Below are 27,015 nucleotides of genomic sequence, written 5' to 3' on the forward strand. Positions count from 1 at the left end.
AGCAGTATCTGCAACAATGTTATACATACAGGTGCCCATTTATCATACTGTATACGAACAAGGTTCTCAGAAAGATAACCTGTCCATGTGCATTTGGGGTCTCTGGAGCAAGACCAGAGATTACTTCGTCCTTCAGCTCTATCTGTACACTCTTGAGCCTATTTAGATATGCTCTCATGGAAAGGAGACGATTTTCAGTAAAGGATATGAACAAAAACAGGAACATTTGATAATAAAAACAAAATAGAAATTGTTTTAAAACTTAACTCTGAATAATAACAGTTTCATTTTGATTTCCATGTCCTTTAAAATGCTTCAGATAGATTTACTATTAATTTTATTTTATTTGTAAAAATTGTAAATTACACCCAAAAGTTAACTGATTATAACAAAATGAACAAGTCAGCACAAGTTGTAAAACCTGCTAAATATAATGGTGCTCACAAAACCAACATCTCAGTTAGGTATTGCTATCTAATGGCCTTTAATGCAGAAATATATTTCTCAGATCACTCCCTACTTACCTTCTCATACAATCAAGAGCTCTAATAAAGAAGTCCTTGTGCAACTCATGTTCATCTCTTAGGACTGAGCACTGTTCCAGAGTGACTGACATAGATGTCCTGTCTTTGGCACTTTTACAGCATGTGACTCGAACCCCATTCATTTTCCGGCATATCTGACAGAATAACAATGTATTATTTTGTGGCATCAGCACAGGCAATTATTATAACTTATGAGCACAATAGTATTACTATTATAAACACTGAATAAACTTATGTTATCTAAATTGCAAATATTGCCTCAACAAATGCAATAAATAAAATTCACGCTGTGAACCATATTTTATTGTGCATTGTGCACAGTTGATGTTTATCTGGTGCAAGCAGTATTCCAATAGGATATCCTTTATTATTATTATTATCATTATCACTACTACTAATAATAAAATGAGAGAAAAGCAACAACTTCTTGAAAATAACTCACACTGTCTACTGTTTATAGACCCTTATTTGTTGTAGGGATGTATATGTCTCTTTAATGTTTACATTTTAAAGACAATGTATATGATATGTTTTTCTACTTGAATATAATCTACCTGTCTATTAATAACTGCATTGCCTTCTTCATAATATCAGAGCTTTATTTCCTGCATATTGTGGATTTGTTACTGGTCACCTCTGTTCTTTCTGATGTTTTTTTCTATTTAGGTCTACCCAGGAAAACCCAGGTCCTGATCAATAACATCCAATATTCACCCAAGAGCAGTCCAACTCTACCACCATACTGTCCCAATCTGCCCACTTTTATCTGTACTATTAAACGTTCCCCCTCTATACCTCAACTACCCATAGCCCTTGCAAAGCCTCTCTGTTCCATTATGAAATTTGATTAGGTATGTATTACCCTTTTCCAATAAAAGATTTTTAAACAAATATTTTTCTACATTACTAGAATCACAACATATAGTTAGGTCTGTAAATAATTGGGCACTGACACAAGTTTTGTTATTTTGGATGTTTTCCAAAATAGATTCAAGTTAAATAATGAACAGGGACTTAAAGTGCAGTATCTCTGCTTTACTGTGAGGGTTCCTTACATCCAAATTGAATGAAGGGTTTAGGAATTACATCTCTTTAATATATAGCCCCCTCTTTTTCAAGGGACCAAAAGTAATTGGACAATTGACTCAAAAAGCTGTTTCATGGACAGGTGTGGGCTATTCCTTCATTATTTCAACATCAATAAAGCAGGTAAAAGGTCTGGAGTTGATTCCAGGTGTGGCATTCACATTTGAAGTTGTTGCTGTGAACCCACAACATGCATTCAAAGGAGCACTCAATGCAAGTGAAACAGGCCATACTTAGACTGCAAAAGAAATCCATCAGAGAGATAGCAGGAACGGGAACATTAGGAGTAGCCAAATCAACAGTTTGGTACATTCTGAGAAAAAAAGAATGCACTGGTGAGCTCTGCAACACAAAAAGGCCTGGACGTTCACAGAAGACAACAGTAGTGGATGATCGTATGATCCTTTCCATGGTAAAGAAAAACCCCTTCACAACATTCAGCCAAGTGAAGAACACTCTCCAGGAGGAAAGCATATCATTATCCACATCTACAATAAAGAGAAAACTTCACAATAGCAAATATAGAAGGTTCACCACAAGGTGCAAACCATTCATAAGCCTCCAGAATAGAAATGCTAGATTAGAGTTTTTTTAAAAAAATATCTAAAAAAGCCAGCCCAGTTCTGGAACAGCAATCTTTGGACAGATGAAACTAAGATCAACCTGTACCAGAATGATGGGAAGAAAAAAGTATAGAGAAGGCTTGGAACGGCTCATGATCCGAAGCATAACACATCATCTGTAAAACACAGTGTAGGCAGTGTGATGGCATGGGCATGCATGACTTCCAATGGCACTGGGTCACTAGTGTTCATTGATGATGTGACAGAAGACAGAAGCAGCCGGATGAATTCTGAAGTGTATAGGGATATAGTCTGCTCAGATTCAGCCAAATTCAGCTAATTTGATTGGACGGTGCTTCCCTTTACAGATGGACAAAGACCCAAAACATACTGCAAAAGCAACCCATGAGTTTTTTTTAAGGCAAAGAAGTGGAATATTCTGCAATGGCCAAGTCAATTACCTGATTTCAACCCAATTGAGCATTTCACTTGCTGAAGACAAAACTTAAGGCAGAAAGACGCACAAACAAACAACAACTGAAGACAGCTGCAGTAGAGGCCTGGCAAAGCATCACAAAGGAGGAAAGCCCGCATTTGGTGATGTCCATGCGTTCCAGACTTTAAGCAGTCATTGACTGCAAAGGATTCATAACAATGTAAAAAAAATAACATTTTATTTATGATTGTGTTAATTTGCCCAATTACATTTGAGCCCCTGAAATAAAGTGACTATTTATAAAAATGGTTGTGATTCCTAAAAGTTTCATATGATATTTTTGTTCAACTCCTTGAATTAAAGATACAAGTCTGCACTTCAATTGCATCTCAGTTGTTTCATTTAAAATTCAATGTTGTGGCGTACAGAGTCAGAATTATTGAAATTGTATCAGTGTCTAATTATTTATGGACTTAACTGTAGGTTTCTCATTATTGCTCATGTTCAAGTGTTATAAAAAATAAAACATTGGATTGTAGACCAAGAATACAAATGTGCATTATACTCTTGAATGTCAGAGGCAAGCTGACTCACCTTTACAATAATAATATGGCCAGCTATCTTTACACATTGTTGCGCGTATCTTTTGAATAAATCTGGTAGAGCCAGCAACCATAAAGTATAACTTAAGTCAGTAATTTATAAGACGGTAGTGCTGACTGTCCAAGAAAAAATAGTAAAAAAATAAAAAGCTCTGTGTTTTAGAATAACAAATCTTATCTGGATTAACATGCCTTCTTCCTGTTAGATAACATCTTTGTTTCATAGGAGTTGGGTCATATGGAGAGTGCATATAGAAAAACCAATTAAATTGCTTTGAGACCTCAGTACAGCTTTACACATGATGATCTATTTTATCTAACCTTAGCCAAAATAACTAGTATATTAAAGGAAGGTGGTAAATGGACTTTGATGGCCTGGAAATGAATGATAATACTCTTTTTTTTTTTTTAATAGAAATTGAAGGAAACACTTAATTTTTTCTATTTTGTGTTTGTTTTCCTTTCCTTCAACTGCCCTTCATATTTTTCCTATACTTCTAAAGCCAGCCTGTTTCCATCAGTAAAAATTATTATTATTATTATACTTTATTTAAAAAGCGCCAACAAATTCTCGTAACAATACTGGTAAGATGCAAGACTAAATTTGTCAAACAAATACAGGAGGAATTAAGGGCCCAATTCTGATGGGAATTTACAATCTAGAACGGTAGGAGGCTGAGAAAAAGGAGGTGAGGACTGCAAGGGTGAGAATGATGTTAAAACAGAGTTAAGATGAAGGAAATTATTCGGCAAGTGGAATTAATTTGTTACTGCGTTGGGTGATAGGCTACCCTGAACAAAAATGTCTCTTTAAAAGAAGAGAGATTAGGGGAACGTCTGACAGCATGAGGAAGTGCGTTCCAGTGGGTTTGTGCAGCCCAAGAGAAGTCCTGCAGTCTAGTATGGCAAGAGGTGATGATTGAAGATGCCAGGAGCAGGTCATTGCTGGATCTTTGGAGGAAGGCTGGAGTAAATTTGTTGATTAGTATGGACAGTTAGTAAGGAGCGGCATTGGTAAGGGCTTTGTTGGTAAGGGCAGTATCATAATTCGATACATTTATTTTAAACAACTATAAAAGATCACATTCACAACAATTTATCTGCTTAATATAATATTTTTCAAGAGAGTTAATCACCTGAATCCAAGCCCATAAAACTTTAGCCAGCAATCCATAACGACTACCAATAAACCCATTTATTTGAACCTAGCCTTCACATCCTATTGTGCAAAGTTCAGGTGTACCAGTGATACATACCAGATACTGAAGATTCTTTTGCTATCCATATGCATTCATTACATGCATCCACTAGAGCAGTGTTTCTCAATTCCAGTTATCAGGGACCATAACAGGCAACATTTTCATGATATTTGAACTAGATCACAGGAGAAATAATCAGATGATGGAGTGTGAGCAGATTAAAAACCATGGTTATTGATCAGTTGATTATTTCACCTGTGCTCTAGTTAAAATATCATAAAAATCTGGTCTGTTAGGGATACTTGAGGACAGGAATTGAGAAACACTGCACTGTAGCCTAAAGATCATTCCTACAATTACAGATTATCTTAAAGATGCTTAAGAAATGTCACACTCTCTACTTGTGTATCTGTTAACTCAGATCTAGTATTTTCTCTGTTATCTTGATATAAGTAATAAAAAACAGGGGACTTTTTGTACGACTTTAGTAACCTCTGTCATATATGCTTAATAATATAAAGCTATTTAAAACATAGAATATATTTACATACATTAGACAGAAGTGAGTTTAATTTCCTATTACTTGTTTCTACGTTTTGGACGTCATATGTGATTATTGATTTATTACACAAAATCATACTTGTGGTTTTACAAAACAGTCAGTTTTATAGATACTGTTTTCCAAGATTAAAACAAAACCATCTTTGTACTTTCTTTAGCACCCATTGCTTTAACAGAGTATGAGGCCTTCATCAGTTCTGCAGTATATTCTTTAATATTGAGTTTGCACTGATTAAACTGGCAAAGCTATTAACAAACCGCAAAGTGCGAAAAGGCGACAATGTTTTATTTTGCAATAGCCTCACTATTCATTGCATTATATGCTCTCTAGTGCAAGCAGGAATGTCTCTTCACTGATATATATATATTTGCAATGAGGACTTACTTGGAAAGCTTTTACAGGATCAAGAACTAGGCCTGCAGGCAATCATCCTTAAAGGTTCTTAAAGCGCTTAGTTCAGTTATTGCTAGTCCATTTAATGTAATCGTCAAGGATTACATTTGAGCAGTTACAACAGCACCACAAGATAAGCACAAAGTAAGTGAATGCATTTATGAATAAATCACAATGATAGAATTTCAGACCAGTAACTTTCACAACTACTGCAGGAAAGGTGCTTGAATTTTATTAAAGACGTAAGTCTAATACTATCATTTGGAAAATAAACTTATTACGGACAATCAATATGGTGTTATGAACCATGTTACTTAGTGTGCTATGCATCTACAATGCTCCTCTATCCTCAATGGAAGCTGATAGAAACACATTTGTATAATACATGCTGGGGGGGTGGAAAAGGTGTTTCTGTTTAACTAAAACAAATATTTAAGATCTCATGCAAACACATAACATTTAAGTGACGTAAAGTCTATGTTAAATTAAATGTTCATGATTTAGTCAAGGCATGCAATTTTAGACAGTATCAAATTTGCTTTGTTTTCTTGGTATCCTTTGTTGAAGAGTAAGCCTAAGAGCTCAGGAGAGTGTCTTTAGCACTATATGGGCCAGATTACAAGTGGTGTGCTAACTTTTGCGAGCGATATCTGTGTTTGAGCGCGTCGGAAATAGCGCATGTATTAGATGTTTGTGTACAGATGTATTTATGTGTTTTACTGTATATTTAATGTACACATTTCTCATTCCCATGTCCTTCACTTACAGAATAATGTCCTTTGTATTCCTAAATACATATTTCAATATATGTGTAGATACCTATACCTGCATATTTATTCATATGGTAATATAGGTATAGATATGTATTTTACATGAACAGTATCATATATATATATATATATATATATATATTTAACAATAAAAAGGTATATTATTTTCTATATGAAGAACATAGGAATATTGTATATTATCCATATAATATATCTAAATATTCATTAAGTAGCTGAAAACACATAAAATCATATTTATGCAATATTCAGATTTAATTATTTAACTGTTTATTTATGAATTAGAACATATTGTGCTATGTGAAGAACATTGGAATGTAAAATATTTTCATGTTAGCGCACTTGAGAAAATGTGATCGGGTTTGCGCGTGAGTAAGGTGTTTTTTTCCCACTATTCACACTCCATTGATGTCTATGCGAAAATACGTTAACATGGTTGTGATAATGTAACTTCGGCTTTCTTTGTGTGTCAGGTTAGTAACAAGCGCAACATTTTAACTTTTAACTTGTAATACGTACGTCATCTAATCCTATGTCAGCAGTGTTTGCAATAGTATTTAACACTGCTAGAATCGTTGTTTCAAACACTGTTGCCAAACACACGTGCACTCCTATGAGCATAATTGGATTTTTTTTTATTCTATGCTCCAATCTAAACTCTGAATATTTTAATTTTTACTTTAGTGTCCATTGGGGGAAATTTGTTAGTATCACGTGTACAATAAATGTTATCACTATTGCAGAAATATGTACACACACACATAGAATATATATATATATATATATATATATAGATAGATAGATAGATAGATAGATAGATAGATAGATAGATAGATAGATAGATAGATAGATATCCAAATTTCCAGATCTTACCCACAAGTGGAAAACTGCTTGGGTGCAACTTTAAACAACAAATAGCATCCAAAAGAAAGTGCACTCTCAGGTCTTTCACAGCAAAAGTTACTTTATTGATGTAACGTTTTCGGAGGACTTGCCTCCTTCATCAGCATAGTGAATTAAACACAAAACACAAAATAAATAGTGTCATACTTACAATTAACATTCAAAACCATGCCCTTTTCCCTTGGCGCCATACTGCGTTCCACTGGCGATAAGAACCGGAAGTGGTGTGCAACATCACTTCCGGAAGACAAATATTGCTAACAATATTGACGATATTGGATACAATGAATCGTGTACAGTGAATCAAAAATTACAAAGCGTGTTCACTGAGTGTATCTTACTATCAATATATATGAGTGCAGATACTATAATCTGAAAAACAAAACATGTGCAGGAAATAAATGTTATTTCACAACGGCTTGCCCGTTGCCATGGCAACCTATATTCACTAATCGTGCCCCACTCGCATACTGAAAAAACTTTTTCAAACAATGTGCACACTGAATTTGTGTAGTAACCTATGAACTTTAAAACGTGCAATGCTTAATCATACGCATATGTGTTGAAGCAAAAATAAAAAGATAGAAAAATACATTGCCTACTTTGGTAGCGTGTAATTTTGTATTATGCTGAAGATTTAAAGTTATACACTGCTGCACTAAAATGTCATCCCTACTTCCTTTGGGTAAGGAATACCTTTAAAGATTGTTAGATTACATCTAAATAATGCGGACACATCCCTCAGAATTGCAATGTATACACACTTTCCAGGGTGATAATGTATATTAGCTATACTTAGGGTAGGATTTCCCTAATAACATAATTTTAAATGATGTGTAGGAACCCAATGCTTTATAAGCTCCTAGTTATTTCAATAGGCAATCCAATAATGGAATCCCCCCAGTTAAAATTAACTGGCTAGCTATGACTAAGTCATTCACCCCCTGAACCTTAGTTTTTGCTAAAAACAATGTTGCCACACATTCCATGCTTAACCCCTTATTGAATATTTCTGCTTCAATAAGGATCACAAAAAAAAAGGGAAATAAAAACTAAAAATTAAAATAAACATAAATTATGGTTCCTGCATTCAATGCAAAAAGTCCCACTGGGTGATGGTATGACTCTATATTTCCCAGGATGTATCTTGTCCCTCTTGTCACAGAACCGACTGGAGTTTTATATTACTCCCATATTCCTTCAGGATATGATTTCACATATTTTTTCACATATTTTTTCACATATTATATCACTCTCCTGCCTCTTCTAGTTGTTCTAGGAGCATCATCGTATCTTTACATCTTTGCTGGATTTGGTACACTCTGTCGATTGTGGAAAATAAAGGTATTTTATCCACCTAGGTTGACCTATATGGGTTGTCCTTGGATGCTGGTATTTGGGACTATCATACCCATATGGTTTTATAAGGCATTCGTTGTAAGCTACATGGATGTTTAACCAGTTCAGTGAGCCTTGTAATGATGGATTGGCTATGTGTGTTAAGCAGTGCATGGTAACTCCAAGGCACCACTACCTGACTTCCACTCAGGAACTGGAAGTGCCAAAGTCCCCCATACCTGGTGCTGTGAGTGTATCTGGGCAGGTCCACCCCCCTTAACGGGATCTGTCGAGCCCAGAACTCACAGAGTCATGGTAGTCTAGGTACCATACCCTTAGAATGTATCACACCTTAGTGCCACATTACAATAAGGCTTTGAAATCGGGAGTTGTGTTAAGTCCACCTGGGTGTACCGTGCCCAATCGGTACATCCACTGTGCTTCCCGCTGTAAGAGTATCTTGCCCCTGTCTCCACCCCTATCCAACGGGGGGACATGATCGATGAGTGTGTATCTTATTGATGCCACCGGATGTTTATGTTGTGCACAATGCCTGGCCAAAGGTTGGTCTGAATCTCCAGACTTCAGAGCTACCCAGATAGCATGACGATGATTTGCCATTCTTTCTCTGAGGGTGCCCGTCGTCTTGCCAACATAAAAGCGAGAACACGGACACACCAACAGATATATGACAAATGTTGTTGTACAGGTGATAGAGTGACGAATACTGAATTGTCGATTGGTGTGTGGGTGATGGAATATCTTCGTGTTCATAAGACCATTACAGGTGGTGCACCCCAGACATCTATACGATCCCTTGATGTTAGTATATGTCTTGGATCTGTAGCTTGCCCTTGGGTCCATTTTGACTAGTAGGTCCCGCAGGTTTGTGCCCCTCCTGTATCCCACCATAGGTGTGAGGCGGTTACTAAAACGTAGCTTTGGGTCAGATGACACAATCGGCCAATGTGTTCTTAGAATCGATCCCACTTTTCTAGTACTGGGAGAGAATGTGGTAGCCATTATGAGCTTTTCATCTGTGGTTTGTCTTTGTTTCTTTGTTAACAGTTGTGTTTGTGTATACTGTGATACTTCTTCCATCATCTGTTTGATGTCTTGTGACTTGTACCCTCTCTCAGCAAATTTAGCACCCATTTCCAACAACTGGGAGGCTCCCTTCATAGGATCAGAGTTGTTCCTCACTGTCCTGATTAATTGTGATTTTAATATGCCCTTCAGGAGTGCTGGGGGATGACAACTATCCGATCTCAACAGGGAATTCCTATCTGTAGGTTTGCTAATTAGTGTACACCCCAGTCCCTGTGCCGTTTTATACACCTTAAGATCAAGAAAATTGATGGAGTGTAAATCAGCAGACATTTTAAACCGAACAAGCCAGAGCAGCACAAGTAGGGACCGCATCGTATACCCAGGATGATGCTGATCGTATACTGTTTGCTCCATTATCCAGGACAACTGGTGAGACTCCCTTAAACTTGTATTTTGCACTGTTAAAGCTTAGGAAACGCAAGATAGATCTATCTCTGCACGACAGTTATCTCTCAGATTACTTTAGAAATGGGCATATACCAAGGGGTTTCAGAGTACATAACATTCCCACTATTGGTAGGGACAATCCCGAATTCAGAAAAAAGTGGTGTTATATCTTGAATAAATGTTCATTTGATTTAATATTATTAGTAATTGAGGAGGTTACAGCTATTCTATCAAAAGTTAAAACAGAAATCCAACAGTTTGAAACAACACATAACACAGTACTTGCCAATGACCAACAGGAGAATTGGCTATCTAAAATTAACACACAGATTGAAAAGTATAAGAATGACTTGATATCATTTAAAAATAGGAAATTGGAGGCTGTCAAGTCAGATTATACCCAAGGCAAGGTATATAAATGGCTCACTGGTACTAGGGAGATCCAACCAAAAAGAAGACAACGCAAAAGGCGTGTACGGTTTGACACAATAGATACCAGCGGAGCAGAGTCCACAGATACTGAGAGAACATATGATAATAGAGCATACACTTCTTCCAGTCCAGTAGACACTCTTGGTCAATATAATGTACAATCTACCCCTCAACATTTTTTAGGGGTCACAACACGTTCACGGGGAGCAGACACTCTAGACCCCATATCAGGCGGGCGGGCACTAAGACACAGACCCCCAAGGAGGGGGAGACGAAGGATGCAATAATTAATTTAAGCTCCCATGTTCTGTCAGCTGATGAAGTACAACTGCTAAATAAAGGACTTTCATTTGTCCCCAGTACAACTACTACTGAATATGAACAGAAATTAGATATTCATAAGCTGAACAGAACATTGAAACTTAAGGAGTTCTTTCAAAACACTGAGACTGAGAATATCAAAACTCCTATTGAACGTAATTGCCATATACAAAGTACTTTTGAACCTGCAAATTGCAGTGCCAGCACTAAGACTTTCATACGCATGGTCTCTCAGGACCTAGACAAAGAAAGGGCACATACCACTTGGACACATAATCTCACTCCAGCAGAAAGAAAGGCTATCACCACCCTACAAAAAGACACCTCCCTTGTCATTAGACCAGCGGACAAGGGAGGGGCCATTGTCCTCCTGGACTATGGCTACTATAGAGAGGACATTGCAACTCAACTTTCTGACATAACAACATACAACACCCTGGGGTCTGATCCAACTGGCGTTTTTAAAAAACAACTGGACGATCTGCTATGTATGGGATATGAACAGGGCTTTATCTCTGAACACATACTGAAATTTTGTACCACTGCCCATCCCAAGATACCCATACTATACACAATCCCGAAAGTTCATAAAAATGCTGAGAGACCTCCAGGATGCCCCATAGTGTCCGCTGTGAATTCCCTATGCCAACCGGTGTCGCAGTTTATTGATCTGCTGTTACAGCCGATTGTTAAGGGAACACGGTCCTTTTTGCTAGACACTAGCGAATTTATTAGATTGTTGGGGTCTGTTCACGACCAGCCAGGGGATATTTTGGTCACCATGGACGTGAACAGCCTCTACACAATCATTCCTCATATAGAAGGACAGGAGGCAGTAAGAGCACATCTAGTGAATAGCCCCCTATATGAGGGACCGCCTATTGAATTCTTACTGGCATTGATCGATTTTTGCCTCAGTAAGAATTATTTCAGATTTGAGGACAAATTTTTTCTGCAAGTAGCAGGTACAGCCATAGGGTCATTCATGGCCCCCTCATATGCGAATCTATTCATGTCCCACTTTGAGAATCTGTACCTATGGGGTAAATGTGACTCTTATATCATTTTCTACCGTAGGTTTATAGATGATATCTTTTTGATCTGGAGAGGGGGCATGGATGAACTTCATGGCTGGTTTGATCTGTTTAATAACACACCAACCACGGTTCGGTTTAAAATGTCTGCTGATTTACACTCCATCAATTTTCTTGATCTTAAGGTGTATAAAACGGCACAGGGACTGGGGTGTACACTATTTAGCAAACCTACAGATAGGAATTCCCTGTTGAGATCGGATAGTTGTCATCCCCCAGCACTCCTGAAGGGCATATTAAAATCACAATTAATCAGGACAGTGAGGAACAACTCTGATCCTATGAAGGGAGCCTCCCAGTTGTTGGAAATGGGTGCTAAATTTGCTGAGGGAGGGTACAAGTCACAAGACATCAAACAGATGATGGAAGAAGTATCACAGTATACACAAACACAACTGTTAACAAAGAAACAAAGACAAACCACAGATGAAAAGCTCATAATGGCTACCACATTCTCTCCCAGTACTAGAAAAGTGGGATCGATTCTAAGAACACATTGGCCGATTGTGTCATCTGACCCAAAGCTACGTTTTAGTAACCGCCTCACACCTATGGTGGGATACAGGAGGGGCACAAACCTGCGGGACCTACTGGTCAAAATGGACCCAAGGGCAAGCTACAGATCCAAGACATATACTAACATCAAGGGATCGTATAGATGTCTGGGGTGCACCACCTGTAATGGTCTTATGAACACGAAGATATTCCATCACCCACACACCAATCGACAATTCAGTATTCGTCACTCTATCACCTGTACAACAACATTTGTCATATATCTGTTGGTGTGTCCGTGTTCTCGCTTTTATGTTGGCAAGACGACGGGCACCCTCAGAGAAAGAATGGCAAATCATCGTCATGCTATCCGGGTAGCTCTGAAGTCTGGAGATTCAGACCAACCTGCGGCCAGGCATTGTGCACAACATAAACATCCGGTGGCATCAATAAGATACACACTCATCGATCATGTCCCCCCTTTGGATAGGGGTGGAGACAGGGGCAAGATACTCTTACAGCGGGAAGCACAGTGGATGTACCGATTGGGCACGGTACACCCAGGTGGACTTAACACAACTCCCGATTTCAAAGCTTTATTGTAATGTGGCACTAAGGTGTGATACATTCTAAGGGTACGGTACCTAGACTACCATGACTCTGTGAGTTCTGGGCTTGACAGATCCCGTTAAGGGGGGTGGACCTGCCCAGATACACTCACAGCACCAGGTATGGGGGACTTTGGCACTTCCAGTTCCTGAGTGGAAGTCAGGTAGTGGTGCCTTGGAGTTACCATGCACTGCTTAACACACATAGCCAATCCATCATTACAAGGCTCACTGAACTGGTTAAACATCCATGTAGCTTACAACGAATGCCTTATAAAACCATATGGGTATGATGGTCCCAAATACCAGCATCCAAGGACAACCCATATAGGTCAACCTAGGTGGATAAAATACCTTTATTTTCCACAATCGACAGAGTGTACCAAATCCAGCAAAGATGTAAAGATACGATGATGCTCCTAGAACAACTAGAAGAGGCAGGAGAGTGATATAATATGTGAAAAAATATGTGAAAAAATATGTGAAATCATATCCTGAAGGAATATGGGAGTAATATAAAACTCCAGTCGGTTCTGTGACAAGAGGGACAAGATACATCCTGGGAAATATAGAGTCATACCATCACCCAGTGGGACTTTTTGCATTGAATGCAGGAACCATAATTTATGTTTATTTTAATTTTTAGTTTTTATTTCACTTTTTTTTGTGATCCTTATTGAAGCAGAAATATTCAATAAGGGGTTAAGCATGGAATGTGTGGCAACATTGTTTTTAGCAAAAACTAAGGTTCAGGGGGTGAATGACTTAGTCATAGCTAGCCAGTTAATTTTAACTGGGGGGATTCCATTATTGGATTGCCTATTGAAATAACTAGGAGCTTATAAAGCATTGGGTTCCTACACATCATTTAAAATTATGTTATTAGGGAAATCCTACCCTAAGTATAGCTAATATACATTATCACCCTGGAAAGTGTGTATACATTGCAATTCTGAGGGATGTGTCCGCATTATTTAGATGTAATCTAACAATCTTTAAAGGGTATTCCTTACCCAAAGGAAGTAGGGATGACATTTTAGTGCAGTGTATAACTTTAAATCTTCAGCATAATACAAAATTACACGCTACCAAAGTAGGCAATGTATTTTTCTATCTTTTTATTTTTGCTTCAACACATATGCGTATGATTAAGCATTGCACGTTTTAAAGTTCATAGGTTACTACACAAATTCAGTGTGCACATTGTTTGAAAAAGTTTTTTCAGTATGCGAGTGGGGCACGATTAGTGAATATAGGTTGCCATGGCAACGGGCAAGCCGTTGTGAAATAACATTTATTTCCTGCACATGTTTTGTTTTTCAGATTATAGTATCTGCACTCATATATATTGATAGTAAGATACACTCAGTGAACACGCTTTGTAATTTTTGATTCACTGTACACGATTCATTGTATCCAATATCGTCAATATTGTTAGCAATATTTGTCTTCCGGAAGTGATGTTGCACACCACTTCCGGTTCTTATCGCCAGTGGAACGCAGTATGCGTTCCAACATCGGCAGTTTGGCGCCAAGGGAAAAGGGCATGGTTTTGAATGTTAATTGTAAGTATGACACTATTTATTTTGTGTTTTGTGTTTAATTCACTATGCTGATGAAGGAGGCAAGTCCTCCGAAAACGTTACATCAATAAAGTAACTTTTGCTGTGAAAGACCTGAGAGTGCACTTTCTTTTGGATGCTATATATATATATATATATATATATATATATATATATATATATATATATATATATATATATATATATATATATATATATATATATATATATATATATAAAACCACTAGTATATCCCTTTAATACTTTTTCAAGATTTCATTAAAGGTTTTAAGAAAGAAATAAAACTATACATCAGGTTAATTCCATGAAGATGTTATAAAGGCTTTAACATTTGTTTAAAAGAGGTGGCACTATAGTGTCCGCCTAGTTCAGCGGAAGCTACTTATATAAATACAGAAGTTGATCTGTGAAATCTGTTTTGAGCTGCCATTTACTTGTTTATGCACTGTCTGCAATCTAATACACTATTGATTGCTTGTCAAAATTTTTGAGACAAGCAATGACTATTAAATTCTTCTTCTGACATGGTTAAAAAATGTAGCCAAATAGGTCAAGTCTTGTCTTTGGACATAAATACATTTTTTTAGTTGCATTTTTATCAACACAAAAGACAAATTACACCTTTATACACAAAGAAAATAATTTAGTCTATTTTAGAAATAGCATTGGCAATGCATATTATGTGCTCTACAATGATGTTTCCTGGCACAATTCATATTTTCTACTTTGAACTGATGTACTACAGTAATGCTACTCATAGTTTCATGGGTGAAATGCCAGCAGATGAGGAATGGCCACATGACAACAACTAAACTGAAAATGCCACCAGAGCTCTAGAAAGTGGGGCAACCAAGGGGTTAAGCTCTGCCCATAATCAAACTACTTCTATAATGATGAATAAAGTCCTAGACATAAAGGTGTCCAACAATTTATAGAATATCTTTTGAACATTGGTGAATCATTATAATGACTAAGATAAAGACTGATGATACAATATTAAAAAGATTACTAGGAAATCATGCTACTCTATACTAAACCAAATTGTCTCTTTCATACCATGGGCTCTATTTATCAAACTGTGGATGGTGCTCTGGAAACCTTATGGTGCAGACTCGCTAATGTAACCCTTATGGTGCAGACTCGCTAATGTAAACCTTATGGTGCAGACTCGCTAATGTAAACCTTATGGTGCAGACTCGCTAATGTAAACCTTATGGTGCAGACTCGCTAATGTAACCCTTATGGTGCAGACTCGCTAATGTAAACCTTATGGTGCAGACTCGCTAATGTAAACCTTATGGTGCAGACTCGCTAATGTAAACCTTATGGTGCAGACTCGCTAATGTAAACCTTATGGTGCAGACTCGCTAATGTAAACCTTATGGTGCAGACTCGCTAATGTAACCCTTATGGTGCAGACTCGCTAATGTAAACCTTATGGTGCAGACTCGCTAATGTAACCCTTATGGTGCAGACTCGCTAATGTAACCCTTATGGTGCAGACCAGTGGAGGCTCCTCCATTTGAGCACTCCCGCACGTGAACACCCAAATAAAAGGGGGGAAAAAGAAAGAAAATAATTTATTTGGATGAATAAATATAATTTCTCCTATTGGAAAAATTATATTTATTCAGCCAAAATTTTTCTAGTCTAGACTGTCAAGTTTTATTTAAAAAAAACCCACCTTTTATATACATCTATGCTCTATTATACTTCTCTACCGCACGTGCGGTAGAGAAGTATAGCCTGTCATACAAATTTGCATATTTTTCCTCTATGCTTGCAGTGCAGCCCATAACTGAGCCTATACCTCTCTTAATCGCACACTATTTAGTGTGCTAATTGGGCTATTTGTATGGGCGGCCAGCAGAGGGAGCACTTTTTTTTATTAAGTTTTCTTTTTTTTTTTGCTGGCTCAGTCGCGCCAAAAATTTCAGTGCGCAGGCAGCCAGTTGGATCTCATCTGGAGTCTGGTTTGGCCGGGACTCCCGGGAGAAATGGGCATCTAAATTGTAAGTGTATCTTCTACTTTTAGCCCTGCTGTGGGCTAGCACTGCACCGGACCGGCCAGGGAGGCATTGAAGTCAGAGAGCAATGTATATCCTCCCCCAGTACACGCCTCTGGAATATGTTTGTGTGTGGTGTCGTGGGTGTCTAAGTTAAAGAGTTAGCAAGATGTTGAAACGTATTTGTCTTGGGCTGCAGACACTCTCATTTTATTATTACTTAAAGTAATAAAATGAGTCTGCAGCCCAAGACAAATACGTTTCAACATCTTGCTAACTCTGTAACTTAATAATAATAATTTTTATTGTGGTTTAGACCCTGTAATTATTGTATGATGTATCTTAGGCACTTATATTTATGATTTTTTGTTGACCATGGCATTTAACACAGCATGCAGTGTACCGTATGTTCTGCACGTTTTAGGTTGCTATGGCAACCTTGGGTGATCTGTACTGCTCATGTGTAACACTCTTACTGCTTAGAATTTTGTCTTATTTACTGCAGTGTTTTGGTTTCTATTAGGTATTCATGTACATATTATATCACCTGGTTTGTACATATTTGGGATTTCCACGCTAACTTTATTGTTATATAGGTTGCTATGGCAACCATGTTGCGGTCTGTGCAATCCCTGTGAATAATGATTGGTGCCTACATTATATGTTATAAGACTCTTTATACTGTGCTGTATAACACTGATTAAAGTGATTTTTGCTAAGTCAATTGGAGTGCGCTTGTCCTATATTTATATATATATATATATATATATATATATATATGAGCAATCTGAGGGGCGGGGCTTTATTTCAAGGGGTGTGGTCAGGGGAGGGGCTACGTGCACCTCCATCTTCATAATTCACCAGCCGCCACTGGTGCAGACTCGCTAATGTAACCCTTATGGTGCAGACTCACTAATGTAAACCTTATGGTGCAAACTCGCTAATGTAAACCTTATGGTGCAGACTCACTAATGTAAACCTTATGGTGCAGACTCGCTAATGTAACCCTTATGGTGCAGACTCGCTAATGTAAACCTTATGGTGCAGACTCGCTAATGTAACCCTTATGGTGCAGACTCGCTAATGTAACCCTTATGGTGCAGACTCGCTAATGTAAACCTTATGGTGCAGACTCCCTAATGTAAACCTTATGGTGCAGACTCGCTAATGTAAACCTTATGGTGCAGACTCGCTAATGTAACCCTTATAGTACAGACTCGCTAATGTAACCCTTATAGTACAGACTCGCTAATGTAAACCTTATGGTGCAGACTCGCTAATGTAAACCTTATGGTGCAGACTCGCTAATGTAACCCTTATAGTACAGACTCGCTAATGTAACCCTTATGGTGCAGACTCGCTAATGTAAACCTTATGGTGCAGACTCGCTAATGTAAACCTTATGGTGCAGACTCGCTAATGTAAACCTTGTGGTGCAGACTCGCTAATGTAACCCTTATGGTGCAGACTCGCTAATGTAAACCTGTACACAATGAGTTAAAACGCAGTGGCAGTAAGGCTGCTGCTTCCTTGCATCTCTGCACACTTTAGAGATGGCAGGTTTAAATTGCCCCAGGCTAGGCTTATTCATCCACGATTTTTGACAAGCCCTCCTCTCTCATGATTTGTTTTAGATCCAATGGCAATTAGAACTTCTCATACAAACTAACCATTTTATTTTAATCTTCATTGTGTTTTCCACTGATAATTTGTATCACTTTAAAAGGGGTATATTAAGTATTAGAACTAGGCATTCCAAATCTAAGGCCGCTCCAATCCTTTAGAAAAAAAAGTTATTGTGTAGTGTTCCAGTAGCTGTGCACTTCACCAATAAGTCATAAAAACAAAATATTATTCTTATATATATTAAACCTGAAATATATTTTTAAAGGGACAGCCTAGTCAAAATTAAACTCGCATGAGTCAGATAGGGCATGCAATTTTACTTTCCAATGTACTTTTATCATAACATTTGCTTTGTTCTTTTGGTATTCTTTGTTGAAAGCTTAATCTAGGTAAGCTCATATGCTGATTTCTAAGCCCTTAAAGGCTGTCTCTTCTCTCAGTGCATTTTTTCCCAGTAAGACAGTGCTAGTTCATGTGTGCCATATTGATAACATTGTGCTCATGCCAGGGAATTATTTATGGGTCAGCACTGATTGGCTGAAATGCAAGTCTGTCAAAAGAACTGAAATAAGGGGGCAGTCTACAGAGACTTAGATATAAGGTAATTACAGAGGTGAAAAGTATCTATACTATAATCACGTTTGTAACACGTCCGTTGCCAATTGCGCACGCATCTTCAAAGGAATGTTGGCTGCGCGAGACAGCCAAAAGAATGTTGGCTGCGCGTGCAGCCAAAAGAATCCACCTGGATGCAGCATAGTCAAACGAAGCATTAATAAAAAAAGGCAACAGCCCGCACAAAATATTAACGAAAAAAAACACGTAACTGCCCGCACTAAATAATAAAAAAACCTAACCGTCCGCATGAAGTATTAACAAACAACTAAACTGCCAGCCCCAACATCGCAAAATAATAAAGTAATTAACCCCTAAGCTGCAATTTAAACAAAGCAAATAACATAATTAAAAGATTAACCCCTAAACCGCCAACCCCGACATCACAACAAACCTAATTAACCTATTAACCCCTAAACTGCCAGACCCCAACATTGCAATAATCCTAATTAACATATTAACCCCTAAACTGCCATTGTAAGTTGATATTGGAAGGACATGAAAATCAATCTGATTAGGTCATGGAAATTGTACATTAGTTAACTATCGGCTAGATTCGGAGTTTTGCGGTATGGCTTTTAAGCTGAAAATTTGGCCAGACATGCATATTACGAGTTGCGGCGGTATAGCTATACTGCAAGAATTTTAGCCTGTAATGCAACATCCATTTTGTACTCAAAAAAATGCATTCAACTTCAGCGTATGGTGGTGACCGTATGAAGAGGACGCTCCGCGCAGGATGTCTTTGTCGTCAAGAATAGCTACACTCCGTGCCCCCGGGATAAAGATAGAAGATGTCCCCGAGATGAATGAAGGTGTCGCTGCCTGGATGAAGACTTTTTGTAGCCTGGATGAAGATGGATGTCCGGACTTCAGGAACCATGAGTAGATTTTATGGGGTTAGTGTTAGTTTTTGTTTTTCATTTTTTGGGGTGTTTTTATTTTTAGATTTGGGCTTTGGGCAATTGTAAAAGAGCTGAATGCCATTTTAAGGGCAGTAAAAAAGCTGAATGCCCTTTTAAGGGCAATGCCCAATGGGTAGTTTAGGATTTTTTAGAGCCAGGTTTTTTTATTTTGGGGGTTGCTTGGGTGGGGGGTTTACTTTTAGGGGGACTTAGTAATTTTTTAAGGTAAAAGAGCTGTATAACTTAGAGCAATGTCCTACAAAAGGGCCTTTTAAGGGCTGTTGGTAGTTTATTGTAGGTTAGGGGGTGTTTTTATTTTGCGGGGGGGGGGCTTTTTTATTTTTATAGGACTATTAGATTAGGTGTAATTATTTTTATTTTTGATTATTTTGTTTATTGTTTTTTGTAAGCTTAGAGTTTTTTATTTTTCATAATTTCATGTTTATTATTTTTCGCAATTTTAGATTTTTTAAATTTGTAATTTATGTTTTTTAATTGGTAGTTTATTTTATTTTATTAGAATATATATAGTTTAAAATTAGATTTTTTTTCTATTTCACAGGTAAGTTTTTATTTATTTTAAGATAGTTATATTGTAATATTAATTTAAAGTTAGGGGGTGTTAGGTTTAGAGGTAATAGTTTAATTAAGTGTTTTGCGATGTAGGGGGGCTGGTGGTTTAGGGGTTAATATGCTTACTTTAGTAGTTACAATGTGGGGGCGGGAGGTTTAGGGGTTAATACTTTATTATAGTGTTGGGGATGTGGGGGGCCGGCAAAACAGGGGTTAATAATTTTTATTAGTGTCAGCAATGTCGGGGAGCGGCGGAATAGGGGTTAATCATTTTTATTAGTGTCTGCAATGTAAAGGAGCCGTGAATATGGGTTAATCATTTTTATTAGTGTTAGCAATGTCGGGGAGCGGCGGAATAGGGTTTAGTCATTTTTATTAGTGTCGGCGATGTCAGGGAGCAGCGGATTAGGGGTTAATAACTTTGATTAGTGTTGGTAATGTCAGGGAGCAGCGGAATAGGGGTGTTTAGACTAGGGGTTTATGTTAGGGTGTTAGGCTTAAACAAAACTTTCTTTTTCCCATAGACCTCAATGGGGTTGCGTTACAGCGATTTGCCATTCCGCGATAGCAGGTGTTAGTTTTTTTTCTAACACTTTCTCCCCATTGAAGTCTATGGGGGAAAGCGTGCACGTAAACTCAGCCTTTGGCTTTTGTGCGGTATGGAGCTTAACGCACCATAACGCACAGCACAAGGAGGTTTTTCAGTAACTTGTAGAGGCAGCGCGATGGAGAGTGCAATACCGCTAATTTTGTGGCGTTAGTTTCACACCCTGTGTAGCGCAAAACTCGTAATCTAGGTGATTGTGTTTAACCCCCATAAATAGATTAAAGAGAAAAAGTTTGGCAATTGGTGGGGTCATTGATTTACCAGCCAGGTTCTGTCCAGAAGCTTCAAGGTTTGCTGCTTCTTAGTGAAATGTTATCTATGTTAACCCCAATTGTGAGAGAAAAATACATAGTTATTGTGAATTATTAAAGCAAAATCTAATGCGCCAATGAATTAGAACATGTCATTTTTGTGTTGAAATGCTCCTTTAATAGTTAACTGATAAAAACCTATGCTCAGACACATTAGTAAATCATTATCAATACTGAATTAAGAAGTCATCATGTTTTATAATTATGTAAAATATAATATAATTAATCTAAGTAGGTTAATTAATTGAAGCAGTGGCTCTTCTAATGGATTGGAAAGGTTACATAAAACAAAGCAAACATAGCGGCCGATTTATCACGGCCCAAATAGGGCCGTATACCCCTGTTTCCACGCGAGTCTTCAGGAGTCTTTAGACCGCTGTTCCCTAACACGTACACCTCCTCTGAGGTGGCAGACATCAATCCGCTCGATCCCATATGATCGGTTGATTGACACCAAATCTGCAGGGGTGGCATTGCACAAGCAGTTCACATTGTATGCGGTTGGCATTTATCGATGTCTGGCGAGCATGATTCGCTACAGCGGATCATGTCCGCCAGACACTTGATAAATCATTCCCAGAGTCTCAATTTGCATATAATGTTGTTACAGTTCACCAATTTTTTAATATATGTGTAAATCATATAATTATATTATAATAAAATTATATTATAAAAACAAACTCTTCCCCCTAAACATGCTGGGGGTGTTAAGGAAGAGCTCAAAGGGTAAGGTTATATTAAGTAACAGGAAGGCTTTGTAATGAGAATTTGGATATGTGTCAAAACGAAAGTGATAAATATGAGATAAAAGCCACAATGGCCAGCAGAATACAATTACATAAAAATACAAAAATCTTTATTGTCCATGTAAATCAAGTTTGTTCCAGATGGTTATCAAAGCACAACAAAAACAACATCTTTTTACCTGAATATAAAAGGTTTTAAAACAGTGAATGTTTTTTTCTTTGTGTTTCTATGGCAATGATGCACACAGAACACCCACACACAAATAAACTTGAAGAAACATAAAAGTCAACTTTGAAATGCACAGCAGTATATTTTAAATTTGACTAGAAGCAATTCTGCAATAGACTTTTGTCTGAAAAATTGTTTCTTTGAAAGGTTACCACACGGTTTTGAGATGTTTTTTGCTCATCCAATAGTAGGACATATTTAAGTGCTGCTGATGTAATTCTCGTTCATCCAATAGTAGCACACATTTAACTGTTGCTCATGTCATTCTTGTTAATCAAGTAGTAGCATATATTTAAGTGCTGCTAATGTCATTCTCGTTCATCCAATGGTAGGGCATATTAAGTGCGGCTGATGTCATTCTCGTTCAGCCAATAGTAGCTCATGTTTAAAAGTGCTGCGGATGTCATTCTCATCATCATTCTTACTTGCATCTCCGAACACACAACAAGTGTTCTTATATATTTATAAAAAAGAAAACTCTAATTCACAGGACATATAATCGACACATATAATGGACACAGGTCAATTTAAAAAAATTGCTTGCTGCCACTAGTAGATGCTTAAAACTAATTGGATAAAATACAGTTAAGAATAGAGACCCACTTAATTATTCCATCCATATAGCTTCTATTTATTATGTCCCTTGGAGTCCAAATAGATAATCCTAGGACCTTATATGCATGACAGTAATGCTTACTGTTTAGTAGAACTTATTTATAGTAATCGGTGGGGCGGTGCTTACCATGTTTCTCTTTCCTATTGTACTACAGAGTTTTATGTGTTACACCAACAGATTTTGTGTGGATCCCCTGTAGGATTTTCCAATTCTTGATGATGGACAATAAATGATCATTTTCCTAGTGAAATTTTAGTTGTTTTATTTTTTTTTTACACATTTAATGAAATCCAGAAACTGTATTTTTTTCCCTTCCATATTCGTAAAAATATGAGATGTGTTTTTGTGGTCACACATGTATAGATTAAAAGATTTTGCTTATGCAATTCTTCACTCCCAAGTGACATTACTGATCACATGACATTATTTCACCAAAGCTATGAAATATTACAAGCAATTGGGGACTTGTCATTTGAGAACATTTACCACTAAACATTTTTAAATTTCATAAAGAACACAGGATATTGAGAATCCTTTAATCTTTTTTCCATTACAAAGCTTTCTTAGAAAACATTAGAATAGCAATAAATATATAAATCCCTTATTTAAAAGACAGGATCATCTCCTTTACATAAGGGATTGCATTGCCACCTCAACTCCTGCTTAAGGCAACACACATTTCTCTGGTATTGAACAGACAGGACACTTAAAAAAATTATGGCTCTTAAGATTGTTAGGATATTTTTCCTCTAAACCAGACATCCTCAGACTTGGCCCTCCAGAGGTTTTGGAACTACATTTTCCATGATGCTCAGCCAGCATATCAGCTGGCTGAGCATCATGGGAAATGTAGTTCCAAAACCTCTGGAGGGCCAAGTTTGAGGATGTCTGCTCTAAACTGAAAGCATAACAAAATATGACTATATGTAAACTCATGACTTACAGAAGCTGCCAGCCACATTATATCAACATTTTTCCTCTTCTTTGCTTGTGTGTTTTGGTGTAAATTTTCAAGAAGCTCTTTTAAGTCATTCTGATCTTGGAATAACTGTGGACCTAAAATAATAAAAATAAATAGTATTAGTAGCAGAAATAGCAAGGTTCTCTACAAATCACTAGGCAAGCCTCATTTTGAATAGCGAGTACAGTTCTGGAGACCATATCTCCAGAAGGATATACATAAACTAGAAGCTGTCCAAAAGAGGGCTACTAACATAGTGCATGGTCTAAAATATAAAACACACAAAGAAAGACTTTATGATCTAAATATGTATAGTATAGTTTAGATAAGAGAAGGGAAAGAGGTGACATGATAGAAACTTTCAAATATATGAAGGGACTTAATAAACTGGAAGCTGAAAGCATTTTGCCCCCAAAAAAATAAGGGGTCACAATCTTGCATTCGAGGGTAGCAGATTTAGGAGAAATGTGAGAAAGCATTTTTTACAGAAATTATGGTAAATTAATGGAATAAACTTCCAAAAGAGTTGGTTAACACAGGGACTGTAAAAAAAAAATGCCTGGGACATGCATAAGGCTATCTTAAAAAACAGTAATATGTAATATGGTCGGACATGATGGGTCTTTTAGCTCTTATCTACTGTCAAATTAAGGGGCAGATTACAAGTGGAACACTAAATATTGCTTTCATCAAAGCGATATTTGCACTCCACTGTGTAATACCCATGCACGCTAAGTTAACAGCAATTTAGCATTATTGGGAAGCATTGCGCTTACGAGAGCGTGCTTCCATAGGCTACAATATCAGAGACAGCATCAGAACCTCACACAGCGAAGGGGTAAGTAGCGCAGTGATGGCAGAATATTTTTAAATATATATGTATATGATTATATACAAAATCTCACACAAGTGAGTACACCCCTCAAACTTTTATAAATATTTTATTATATCTTTTCATGTGACAACACTGAAAAAATGACACTTTGCTACAATGTAAAGTAGTTAATGAACATCCTGTATAACAGTGTAAATTTGCTGCCCCCTCAAAATAACTCAACACACAGCCATTAATGTTTAAACTGTTGGCAACAAAAGTGAGTACACCCCTAAGTGAAAATGTCCAAATTGGGCCCAATTAGCCATTTTCCCTCTCCGGTGTCATGTGAATCATTAGTGTTACAAGGTCTCAGGTGTGAATGGGGAGCAGGTGTGTTAAATTTGGTGTTATCGCTCTTAAACTCTCTAATACTGGTCACTGGAAGTTCAACATGGCACCTCATGGCAAAGAACTCTCTGAGGATCTGAAAAAAAAGAATTGTTGCTCTACATAAAGATGGCCTAGGCTATAAGAAGATTGGCAAGACCCTGAAACTGAGCTGCAGCATGGTGGGCAAGACGATACAGCAGTTTATCAGGACAGGTTCCACTCAGAACAGGCCTTGCCATGGTCGACCAAAGAAGTTGAGTGCACGTGCTCAGCCTCATATCCAGAGATTGTCTTTGGGAAATAGACGTATGAGTGCTGCCAGCATTGCCGCAGAGGTTGAAGGGGTGGGGTCAGCCTGTCAGTGCTCAGACCATACACCGCACACTGCATCAAATTGGTCTGTATGGCTGTCGTCCCAGAAGGAAGCCTCTTCTAAAGATGATGCACAAGAAAGCCTGCAAACAGTTTGCTGAAGACAAGCAGACTAAGGACATGGATTACTGGAACCATATCCTGTGGTCCGATGAGACCAAGATAAACTTATTTGGTTCAGATGGTGTCAAGAGTATGTGGTGGCAACCAGGTGAGGAGTACAAAGACAAGTGTGTCTTGCCTACAGTCAAGCATTATGGGAGTGTCATAGTCTGGGCCTGCATGAATGCTGCCGACACAGGGGAGCTACAGTTCATTGAGGGAACCATGAATGCCAACATGTACTATGACATACTGAAGCAGAGCATGATTCCCTCCCTTTGGAGACTGGGCTGTAGGGCAGTATTCCAATATGATCACAACCCCCAACACACATCCAAGACGACTACTGCCTTTATAAAGAAGCTGAGAGTAAAGGTAATGGACTGGCCAAGCATGTCTCCAGACCTAAACCCTATTGAGCATCTGTGGGACATCCTCAAACAGAAGGTGGGGGAGCACAAGGTCTCTAACATCCACCAGCTCAGTGATGTCGTCTTGGAGGAGTGGAAGAGGACTCCAGTGGCAACTTGTGAAGCTCTGGTGAACTCCAAAAGGGTTAAGGCTGTGCTGGAAAATAATGGTGGCCACACAAAATATTGACACTTTGGGCAATTCCACTTTTGTTGCCAACGGTTTAGACATTAATGGCTGTGTGTAGAGTTATTTTGAGGGGACAGCAAATTTACACTGTTACACAGGCTGCACACTCACTACTTTACATTGTAGCAAAGTGTCATTTCTTCAGTGTTGTCACATGAAAAGATAAAAATATTTACAAAAATGTTAGGTACTCACTTTTGTGAGATACTGTACATATATATTTATGTGGGGATAGTCTCCCTATGGGTGATGGGGGAAACCAGACGTGGACTCCTTGCCCAATGTGCTTAGAGGGATATGGCTGCACCTCACTGACGAGGCCCAAAGGAGGCCGAAACGATCGTCTGGGGTTGTCATGTTCCTTGTTCAGAGGAGAATTGCCTGGTATTTCGGAGCTGGACTGACCATGTCGGTGGGATCAGACTGATATACTACAGGAAAGTTTTCCTCTGTGAAAAGCACAATTGGGCAGAAAGAAGCTACTACCAGGTGGCAACCGGGCCATAGAACAAGCTATTGATGCTGCTGTTCGTTCCTGGCAGACTGCTTCTCATTCTGTTTTGAACATATATATATATATATATTAACACATAAATATATATATGTATATAGTAATATACATATATATTTACTGGGAACATGCAGTTCCCATAGACCGCAATGTAAAGGCACTTTTCAGTGCCTTTTTTTTCTAACACCCCACTCCCACTAACTTTAGACACTAAAAACTGCCTAGTGCAGTTGTTTTTTTTAATTAAAAAATACAATTTTTTTTAAAATAAAAAACTATAATGCCCTCTTATTTTGAGGGCATTTGGGGCACTTTCAGAAAATTAACCAGACATCAGATCTCTGGTTAATTTTCTGAGAGCTAATTGCTACCGTGAGCATATTCGTAGCTATAACCAGCCACTTGTAATGGCTGGTTTAAGGGACACTGAACCCAAATTTTTTATTTTGTGATTCAGATAGAACATGCAATTTTAAGCAACTTTCTAATTTACTCCTATTATCAAATTATCTTCATTCTCTTGGTATCTTTATTTGAAATGCAAGAATGTAAGTTTTGATGCCGGCCCATTTTTGGTGAACAA

General features: G+C 37.8%; 1 protein-coding gene across 1 annotated transcript in view; it reads right to left on the reverse strand.

The window, feature by feature from the left end:
* The window catches only part of INPP4B (inositol polyphosphate-4-phosphatase type II B), a 1,415,612-nt gene that overhangs the window by 60,624 nt on the left and 1,327,973 nt on the right, over positions 1-27,015 (reverse strand). Inside the window, exons 23-24 of the mRNA XM_053703700.1 lie at positions 23,623-23,735; positions 525-679 (exon numbers count right to left, since the gene is read on the reverse strand). Coding sequence (XP_053559675.1) covers positions 525-679; positions 23,623-23,735 — 268 coding nt within the window. The remainder of the gene's footprint in view (positions 1-524; positions 680-23,622; positions 23,736-27,015) is intronic.

This window comes from Bombina bombina, chromosome 2 (genome assembly GCF_027579735.1).
Source record: "Bombina bombina isolate aBomBom1 chromosome 2, aBomBom1.pri, whole genome shotgun sequence".
Classification (NCBI taxonomy): domain Eukaryota; kingdom Metazoa; phylum Chordata; class Amphibia; order Anura; family Bombinatoridae; genus Bombina; species Bombina bombina.